General features: G+C 33.1%; 1 protein-coding gene across 1 annotated transcript; it reads left to right on the forward strand.

Moving 5' to 3' along the window:
- Positions 1–890: 890 nt before the first annotated feature.
- CPXCR1 (CPX chromosome region candidate 1) lies at positions 891–7,915 on the forward strand. The gene is made up of 3 exons (XM_004472803.3): positions 891–974; positions 4,166–4,248; positions 6,458–7,915. The coding sequence occupies exon 3, from the start codon at positions 6,466–6,468 to the stop codon at positions 7,447–7,449; it is 984 nt and encodes a 327-aa protein (XP_004472860.3). The 5' UTR covers positions 891–974; positions 4,166–4,248; positions 6,458–6,465; the 3' UTR covers positions 7,450–7,915.
- The last annotated feature ends 3,228 nt before the right edge of the window (positions 7,916–11,143 follow it).

Genomic DNA, 11,143 nt, shown 5'->3' on the forward strand with positions numbered 1-11,143 from the left:
AATCTTATACTCAGCATTTGGTTTTAGGAAGAGTTATCATTCATCTTTAATAGACTTTCTAGGATAGAACTTCATGTTAGATGAAAGCCTTTCAACCCCCGTATGCATTTTAATCCACATTGTCTTACATGTATTGGGAACCTCTTGTCTTGCCCCAAACCAATAGCATATAAGAATTAGAAGTGTTCTTAAGACATGATGGAAATAAAAGTATGTTAATGAGGGTTAAAAATGAATTTAAAGAACATAATGATCTCAATTGTTTAATTATTGGAAGATGAGATAATAGAGGGAATACAGCTAAGAAGCAAAAGTGAAATTTTCACCCAAGGAAACCAAGAGGATCAACCAAATGATGTAATGATAATTAGATATTTGTAAACCAACTTAATGAAATGTAATAATAAATAATTCATAATATTTTCTTTTAGGACTTCCATAGCTAGCAAATAAAAATATAGGATTCCCAGTAATATTTGAATTTTAGGTAAAGAATTACTCATTTTTTAGGATAAGTATGTCCAAAAGTATATTTTTCTCTTTTTTTTTTTCATACATATATGAGGAGGTTGTTGTTTATCAGAAATTCAAATTTTCTGGGTGTTCTTGTATTTTATATGGCAATCTTTTCTTTATATTGTTCCATTCTTTGAAATATCATATAATCAGGATTTTCTTATATATGATGAAGCAAAAAATTTGGAACTCATGGGTTACCAGGTTTTACCCTTATACAGACATCTAAAAAGATTTTGGTTTTACCATTTGTAATATTTCCTCCTCTTTCCTTTGCAGATGCTTCTGTTTGGTTGCTAGGTAGCCAAGTTCTGTGGACATTGTGACGTGGAGTCAAAAGAACTGTGAGAGAGGTATAAATAGAGGTGTAGAGAGCAGAAGTAAAGGATGAGAGAAGGTTGAGCCTAGTGAATCACATCTTTTGAAGAGATTCACATTACTGAGAATGAAGATGAAAGGTGAGAGGAAAGTGAAAGGGAGATTATAAGGGATTCTAATTAGTGATTTTTAGTCTGTGTATATTTTTTAAGTGCTTAAGGAATTACTTTGAAATTAGCTTTGTTTGCTTGATTATGATTCTTTGGTAAGGTATACTACTCTGAGACATGCATCCTTTGGATCAATACTTCAGTATGTTCACATATGTTTTCTGTGAATATGTTTTAAAGGGCAAAGTAATCAATTTAGTCACTAAACACATTGAGTAATATAAACCTTTTAAAAGTAAAATTATCAATTTTGTGTGGACAGGAAAAATCCAGAGCCACAAAATGAAGGAATTGGGTCATGGTGAATAGTTTTCTGACACTCCTAAGTCCATGGAGCTCAAATGGGGTAATGATTGTTAAGGATTTTTCATCTGAGGTGAAAGGAAGTTGCATCATGGGCAATATGTCAAAGGAGAAAGATGAGAAATTCATGTAAAAAAGTCTTGACTCTACTGATAAGAGATATTAAGTTCAGAGTAGTTTTTTTTTTCATTTTTTGTTGAAGGAAAAGAAATCCTCCCAAGAACATGTAGGCACTGGGTGACAAATTTGACTAGAATATAAGAGTCTTCCACTCAATTTTGTAGGTAGTGAAGACCACTATAAAAAAGTTTTAAAAAGTTCAAATATTCTCTAGATAGATAGATACATAGATAGATACATAGATAGATACATAGATAGATGGATAGAACTATGAATCTGTGGAGATACTATCTGAAAACACCAATCTGAGTATTTAGTATTTTTTATTATTTTACAATGTAAACCTTTAAGATTTAACTGAAATATTATGCTTCCTTAAACATCCAATTGTCAAATCAATAGGTGCTTTATATTAAGAATTTTAATTATTTTAATTTTAAAAACTACCAGGCACTTTAACATGTATTTGTTAAACGTTTAGCAATTTTGGTGTTCTTCTCAATAAATAGTAAAAGTGATTAAATAACAAATGTTCTATATGGTTACAGTGAAAAAAATAATCTAAAGCAAAGTCTTCCTTTTAATTAATTGTGTAGATTATTCCCGTGAAGTAATGAGATTATCAATTCAACTTTTAATGTAATTATTTGCAGGCTGATGTAGCAATACTAATTGATATAAGCACACTTGTCAAAAGACAAATGGAATCCAAATGGTGTGAAGCTACATTTTGTCAAGTGTTTAAGTTTCAGTGGTCAAAAAATGCTTTAGTCTGAGAATTTATACTACTCTTACCTTGGATCAATTGTTCAGTTCTTTTAAATGGACTAACAGATCACTTGTAACAAACATAACCAAATGGTCCAAAAAAAAAAAAAAACAAAGCTATCAAACATGTTTGACATTTTTGCTAAATAGAAAAGTATTAATCTATTTAATCAGCAATTGCTATGTAACATTTCCAAGGTATCTATTTTGAATGAGAAAAAGAAAATGTTTTAAAATAACTTAAAGTTTCCATTCAACTTTAAGGTTCCCTAGTTTTATTATTATGCCTAAATTTAGTATTGGCTTAAAAGTTAATATTTCTATCGTTCTTATGAAATTTGCTAAATATTCTGCCAATAATATTTTAAACCTTACTTTAAAATTTTGAAGGAAATAAAATGGGCAAATCATGTATCAGAAGCAAAACAAATTTCTTGAGTGCATTTTAGGAAAAAATTTAAGAGTAACAAAACTTTATAAAAGTATTATATAAAATATCTTTCCAAAATATCCTGATGGAAATTGTTTGAAGGGTTTGTGTATGCTCAGGAAACATGAATCTTTTAAATGTCCATGGGTCAGCTGGGCCCTGAGCCTCAGCAGAGTTGCAACATCTACTCTCCAGTTTGTTGGACTTACCCGGGTCAGCTGATGGGGAGGTGAGAATGGTCAACCACCACACCAGGGAACCAAGAGTGTCTACAGCTGCAAGCAGGAGAACTGTATCCATCAGCCATGTGGGACCTAAGCCCCCTCTTGATTTAGAGGTGGAGCGGATATTGCCATCCCAAGGTCCACAGAATGGAGGGATATAATATGGATTGTAGTAGACTTGCTGGTATTCTACTATAGAACCATTGATGTGGAGACAGTGGTTACAGGAGTTGCTGAAGGAAGGGAGAGGGAGACAGAGGTGTGATATAGGGCATTTTGGGGACTTGGTGTTGTGACGAATTATATTGCAGGGACATATGCAGGACATTGTATATCTTGCCATAACCAAATGGATGGACTGGGGGAGAGTGTGAACTACGATGAAAACTATGGTCCACACCGTATGGCAGTTCTCCAGCATGTTTAGACCAAATACAATGTATGTGCCTTACTGATGAAAAGGGATGTTGTTGTGTGAGGAGTAGGGGCAGGGCATGGGGAGTGGAGTATATGGGAACCTCTTATGTTTTTTAACATTACACTTTGCGTGATATATTTATCTTCTAAAAAGACAAAAATAAATAAAAAAGAAACAAGTATTTTGCTACCATGCTTTCTAAAAAAATACAATAAATAATTCTACAACTTTGAAATGATCAAAATTAAAAAGGAATGCAAACATTCCATCAGTTGTTCTTTGCTTTATTTAAGCTGTTTGTTTTCTTAAACACTATATGTAAAGACAGAGGACAGTAGAATAGATTAGAAAACTGTTACTCAAATAAACATGCATATATAAGCATTTATTTGAGCTATAAGAAATTAATAAAGTAAGGAGGAATACATATGCTTCTTGACTATTTCAAAACCTAAATCCTGATATTAAAAGATATGTATTAAGATGTATTCCAATACTTATGGGGATTTATGGAATTTTGTATAAGCTTCTGGTCCAATAATAATGTGAATTTTTGTTATTAATGAGAAATAATAATTCTAAGTACATAGATTTTGGATATGATTACTTTTAAGAGGTAATAATCCTTTAGATATAACATCCTCAGTTTGTTAATAAACCAATCTTCATCTATTCCAACAACATAAATATCTGTTATTGATATATGTACAGTATACATGGGATATATCTTATCCAAAAATTCACTTCAGACTGTGGAAGGGAACAATGAATTTCTGGATGGCCTGGGATGTAACAGTGAGAGACACTCCCCAAAAGGAAAGCAGTTTTATTTTGAAAAGAGGGTGCAGAACAGACTAGTAGCAATATTTTTAATGAAAATATATTGATTTATTTTCAGGGGGCATCTGACAAGCTCTAGACCATCAGGAACTTCAGTTCCCACCAAATTACTGGATCTCAGCCTTACTATCCTCAAACTTAGTGAGTTCAATTTGGTTATTTTACTTTATTTATTTATTTATTTTAAATATTTTATTTATTTATTTCCCTCCCTTCCCCCCCTCCACCCTGGTTGTCTGTTCTCTGTCCATTACTGTGTCTTCTTCTTTGTCTGCCTCTGTTGTTGTCAGCAGCATGGGAATCTGTGTCTCTTTTTGTTGAGTCATCTTGTTGTGTAATTCTCCCTGTGTGCGGTGCCATTCTTAGGCAGGCTGCACTTTCTTTTGTGCTTGGTGGCTCTCCGTATGGGGCACACTCCTTGTGTATGGGTCTCCTCTACGTAGGGGACACCCCTGTGTGGCAGGGCACGCCTCATGCGCATCAGCAGTGCACATGGTCCAGCTCCAGATAGGTCAAGGGGGCCCAGGGTTTGAACCACAGACCTCCCATGTGGTAGACGGATGCCCTAACCACTGGGCCAAGTCTGCTTCCCCAATTTGGTTATTTTAGACATCATCTATACCATAGACACTGGTGCTTCACCTTGATTCTAAATTTGTGGGCAAACAACTGCTCTTATTAACAAACTTTATTGTTTTAGACTTAGTTATGAAAGTTCAGTAAGACCCCACCAATATACCTGTGAAATGGTGGTAACATATGAAGACTCTGAAGAGTAGGATAATGAAAAGTTAAAATAGAGGATCAAGAAATGAATCTTGATTAATGTCTACATTTGAATGTTAGGATTTTTTTTTAATCAAGTAAAATTTTTTAAATAAAATAAGAGTAAAAAAAAGCAAAAGGGTATCAAAATATTACATGATTATAGAAGTCAAAGAATTAAATTCTTAGGAGAAGATGAGCAGTAAACAATCACATGACTTTAGAACAGCCCTAAACAATGGAAGACACAAAATAAAATCTGCCTGAGATCACTGCCCTCAGTAAAAATTTGATAGTCTAAGAGAAATAATACACTTGAATTAAAAGCAAGCATTCAAAAATAGAGGCTAAACTTTAAGGTAAAGATACATATTTGTGAAATAGCAGGAGACAAGCCATATTTGAAAAGAGAAGACATGCTGAGTAAATATAGAAAAGAAACTTGAACAGGGGAGGTTGAGTCAGATTGTATTAATAGAAGACTTCTGAAGACTTAAGTATGAGATAAAATTATCCTACATCTTTAAACACAGTTGACCTGTCAATAAACAATGCAAAGATGATTCATAAAATCTACCCATGAGAAACAAAAGTCATTTCAGATATTTCTCCACATTTGTTATCAATTCAATTGCATTTGACATTTCACACCATTGCCTTGCATAAGAAATTTCCCTATGTAACTTTCTGCTTCTAAGAAATCTCACGATGTCCCAAGCACCCATATGCTGGGAGATATGAAATGTATACTTCAGAGAATTAGGATCCACTGAATATGCTTGATTGGATTGGTGACAGGAGAGAAGAAAAATGTAAGAGTACAGGGGTGAGAGAACAGTTGGTATCCAGAAAATCAGCTGTTATATGGGCTTAACTTGTGCTGAGGCAGTAAGAATGAAAAAGTAATGGTGAATTTAAAATATATTTTAATCAATGAAAGAAGAGTTTGGACATCGCTATTCAGCATTATTCCCTCTTATCCGCCTTCATCTGCCTTCCTCTTTATTCTTTTTTGATAGATATTTCTTTTAAAAAATATAAAAAATTAAAACAGTAAAAATTTCAGAGGAAGAATACCCTGTTTTTCATACAAATTTAACCATTTCATTTTAACATAATTCTCCCTTGAACATATATATTCATAAAATACTTTTAATTTAGCCTCATTTTAACTCCCAGTGATGTATTTTTCCTCAATGAAATTGCTGTTGAATTCACCTTCCATGCAGAAATATTTGAGATTTCCACCCAGAATTATATGTGCTCTAATGCACAGAGCACCCTTCTACATTAGTCAGATGTGAGGTTATGTTATTATTCATTTACACAAATTACTGAACTAAGTAATGATAATACATATTTAATAGGCATCTTACATTTGCTGCCAGTTTTGCTTTTATTCTATTTTATTTTGTTGGGCTGAAAATCTGATAAAATTTTTCTAGGTGTGAGAAAGCACATGAGTAACCCATCCACATCATGGTTCTCAGGACTAAGGAAATTTGATTAAAACTGAATACTTATGAAAAAATGGACAAGTGCTCATTTTAATAGCTCTTTGTCTTTTTTTTTAAATCACAAATAGAACCCAAGATGACTTCTCCTACAAAAGAAGGAAGTGATACAGCTGACAATGCTGTCAAAAATTCAGAAAAAGAGGCTACAAATGACTGTAGTACAGACACAGAGCTTCAATTTGCTGATCCCAATATGAAGCCTCAGGTGGAAACAGACCCAACAAAAGGCCGGGAATCAGGTACACCAACATCCCAGGAGAATGATGTTCCTCAAGGAGGAGAAAACAATAAGCTTGAATTAGAGAAAGCCCAAAAAGATCCTCAAAAAGAAGATTCAAAAGAAGAAGAGTCTCTTCTAATTAGGATCCCCATTCCTCAAAAATGTATATTTCTTATGACAGGATTAGGAAGAATTACCTATATGAGTATTCCAGTAGGAAAAATAGATAGAAACAATCCCTTAATGGATAGATCAAGATTCTATTTAGGGAAAATGGTGATTAAAACAAATGATTTCTGTCTTGCCACAATAAGTCACAAATTTTCTCTCCAATTGTCAGTTTCATGGAGGATCCCATTCATTAACAATTATGAGATAAGAAGAATGATTCTTCGTCTGCTGTGTGGGAGACATTTCTCTCAGGCTGTAGGTCATCAAAATACTATGTGGGTGAAGCGAAAATATATAGCATTTCTTCCTCGCCCAAATGTCCTCACCTATGGTAAGAGATCCATAATATTTGGAAGGCTTTTGAGAGTGTACTACTATCGTCCTTTCATTGAGAGAATGACATCAGGAAAATTTTACAAATCCATTGATAGAAAAGGGAAGGATGAATTCCACATTTTTGTGACGCCAGTGTTCTATGTTCCACGAGCTCAATTTCAAAACTCATGTAATAGGAAAACCTTTGAGGATCATTTGAGATCTCACCATAACATGAGAGTTGTGATCATAAACACCAACAATGGTTGGAAATACCTGTGTCCTATCTGTGGGAATAGTTTCAATACTTTGGTTCAATTTAGACAGCATTCCTGCAGCTTTCACAGAAATTAAGTTAAATGGAAGAAATTTAAATTTAAATTTCTAATGATTCATAATTTAATATGACTATCAAAATGAGGCAAATTGCATGAATACAAATTTTAGTAGTGTTAGATGGAATTGCAGAAAGCGACACAAACTAATAGAACATATATTAAGAAACATCTTTGGAAAAAGAGGAACAACTTAAAAGGACATTTGTTTATTCTGTGGTATTACAAATAGATCATCAAAATATCAGGCCACAGATCTGTAATAGATCAGCAACGGAACCAAAGTAATGTTTGCAAATTTTTAACATCTAATTGTGCATTTGGAAATTTTTTTAAACGTTATGAGTTTCAAAATTCAAAGAACACTGACAAAGTTAGCAAATGTACTGAAACTTTGGAAAAAGTCTTACCATGTGTTTCTAGAGATTCTGCTAAATTTAATACTGATATGTTCTTAAAATTCAATAAAAATCATTTTAAAGGCATTGAAAGATGTATTCTTACAACAATGTAAAAAGACCTACTCCTGGAAAAGATATTAAAAATATTATAAATCAATGTGCCATATTTAGATAATAATTTTGGTGACTGAAAATAAAAACAAAGAATACTCACAGAAAGGTGATAGTTTGATAGAAAAAGAGTTTGTGATAGAAGTGAACAGGTATTAAACTTCTATAACTGTAATTTTTTCTTGTTTAGCTCCTTCATTATTACTCCCCATCACCACACAAATTTTACATTAACCTCATATACATATGTACAAGTGCCAACGCATATTTAAGCATTCCATATCTTGCTACTTGTAGTTCATAAAAATCTCTTCTTTTTCTTTCTTTTGATATGCATGTTAATAATGACCAAAATAGATAAGAAGACTATACTTCTTAAAATCACTTTATATTTATTCATTACCTACTATGCATGAAGTACTATTGCAGGAACATTGCAGAGATAATCCTCACAATTGTAAATGTAAGTATTTTATATTCATAATAGGTTTTTAGGAATAGTAGGAAATTAAATGACTTGAAAAAGTCACACAGTAAGCACATGATACTTTCATCATATAATAAAGTATAGCTGGAATTTATAGGAGGCTTTTTATATATTATGCCTTATTTAATAAGTACTTATGAATATATGAAATAAAATATTTAATCTATAGTATCATATTACAGAGATTTTTATACTCTCAGAAAGAGAGTGTACATAGGCAACATCTATAAGGTCAAATTTGTTAATCTCAAGGATAAATTTGGTATATCTAAAAAATTATGACAAATACATTTTAATTTAATAATTAAAAGACTAAGACAATTCAGACACATATATAAATTGTTTCCCAAGTTTTAAAAACATATGCTCTTTGAAGTTTTATATCATTTTAAAATTTTTATTTTAGAAGGTACTCTTAGGCACCAAAGCTGGGCCTTTGGGGATAACCAGAGATATAGAGAACAAAACATTTAACATGAGAGTTGGACAGAATTTACATTTATTACATCTGTCTGGGTGGGACTTTTACTATGTTAATTAAGCAAGATGAAGTGAGGACAGCAAGGGGCTTCTTCTGCCCAGGTCTGGCTAACCAGTAGAAACTGGTTTTCATACTTCATTGCTTCAAAAGAATATTCAATACCATAAGAACTTGAAATTGGCACTAAAAGAGGGTTGCATCTCATTACCTTCTAATTTATGTATGATTCTTTCCTTTATATCCTGGCAAGAGGTTAAGAAACAAATCAGTTTCAGGTGTTTGGCAATTCTACAGCCATCAATTCCTTCCTTCTAGATTTAGGGAATATTTTTATTGCAGAGAAAAGAAATGAAACTCAGATATTCTGTAAATAATTCCTGCTGACCTTATGGGCCTTGTTCTCTTGGGAAACTATTGTAAGGGAGTGGCCTGAGGAGAAAAAGTTGGTTTCTTAGAGTTTGCAATTGCTTTTGAATAAAGCATTGCATTCGTGATATGAGCATTGGTGCAACAGTCAAAAGAAATAAGATAATAATTAATGAAGGAGAGCAGTCACTTGGTCAAGCCAGATAGGTTCCAGAAGGAGAAATTATTTCCCCATGTTATGAAGTTATTGGCTTTTTTAGTTCCTCCATGCTTTTGCTTCTCCAGAAATATTGGTGTCTAAATATAAGGGTGTGGCTGCAGTTTCAGTGGATGCTGAGATACTTAATATCATAAAAACAAGTATTAATTGTATTGTTTTCTTTGATCATTTGTGGTGTTACATGATTTTGGGTTTGGTTTCATAAAAGTTTGTTGACGTTCATTTGTTTAAGCTCTTCTGACCACTGCTATCAAGGTGCAGATTAACTGAAGCATTCCACAATACAGCTGGTCTAGGTATTATGTGATATTGATTGTGCAAATTTACACAGTACCATCACTTGGTTTTCTGTGGAGGCTTTGGGTGATTTGGAAAACAGGTGTGTGGGATGATTAGTATCTCTCATGGCTAGCGTTTGGTAGGTTTTGTAAGAGAAAGAACAGAATATTTGGAAGAGTTTCTTTATTTTTTTTTTATTTTTCAAAATGAGAAACACATGTTTCCAACCAGCTTCACTTCATATTTCACTTCATACTCCAGTGTGGTCTCTGACTTAGGACCTCCATTATCTGAAAGATATGAAAAATAGTAATGTTCTTATCTGGTGTGATGGACCCAGGACTTGATTCTCTTAAGAGAAAAATGAAAGTTTAATAGTACTGTGTAAAACCCTCCCATTGAGTTTAAGTTGATTTTCAGGTTGTTTGTTTTTCCAAACATTTTAAAGAACCTGATCACTACATATGTGTGCATGGTGTTGAGGAACACTTTTAACTTCAAGGCCCACTTATGGAGGGTTCCTCTAACGTTACTGCAGAAATGTTTTTTCCCTCAAGTTGCTTAGGAAGGGCCTTTTGTACAGAGCTTGAAAGGACTTAACTCAAGTCCTTCCGGGGGCCACCCTACCACAAAGAAGTAGGTTAAGTGTTTATATCCATTTTATATGAGATTCTTGACAAGTTTTATTTAAAGTTTTATTTAAATTATACTTCATCTTTTCTATCTTTCCAGATAACTCAGGTCTCTAAGCTGCATGCAATTTCCACTTTATTCTGAGACATTGGTTGACATATTACAACACAGATGAAAGAAAAGCAGGTTCATTATTTGATGGAGTTGTTTCAGGCAGTTCAAACTTCAGGATGATTTCCTGGAGAAGGAAATTAGTTTCCAGAGAATGCTGTCCAGTGCAGTAGGGAAAAGCTTCCACTCATCCTGAGAATTTGTTTACAAATACTAAAATATCCATAAATTTTATTATAGTTTTATAATAATGATTTGATGACTCTTATTTCCCATGGATTTAAGATTTCTAACCAGCAAGGATGAATAGGCCAGCACCATGGCCAATTGAACTTATTTTCCCAGGTTTTATGGTTTGAAGTATAGGCAACAACAGATTATTATTAGTTTACCTTCTGGGCTGTAGGATTCCTGGTCCTTTAATTCATTTTCTCAATGTTTGCATCAATTTTGTTATTACCATTTCCCAATTGGAACAGGGACTGTAACTAGAGGTGCTGAATTTAAACAGATTAAGGTTGGACAAAGTTTCTTCATTCATTGTTGTAAAGATCCCTTATCACTACTTATTTGCTCCTTTCAAAGGCTATTCATTCTTTTAATAAGACATATGCCAGTGGGGTA

This window comes from Dasypus novemcinctus, chromosome X, assembly GCF_030445035.2.
Source record: "Dasypus novemcinctus isolate mDasNov1 chromosome X, mDasNov1.1.hap2, whole genome shotgun sequence".
Lineage (NCBI taxonomy): Eukaryota > Metazoa > Chordata > Mammalia > Cingulata > Dasypodidae > Dasypus > Dasypus novemcinctus.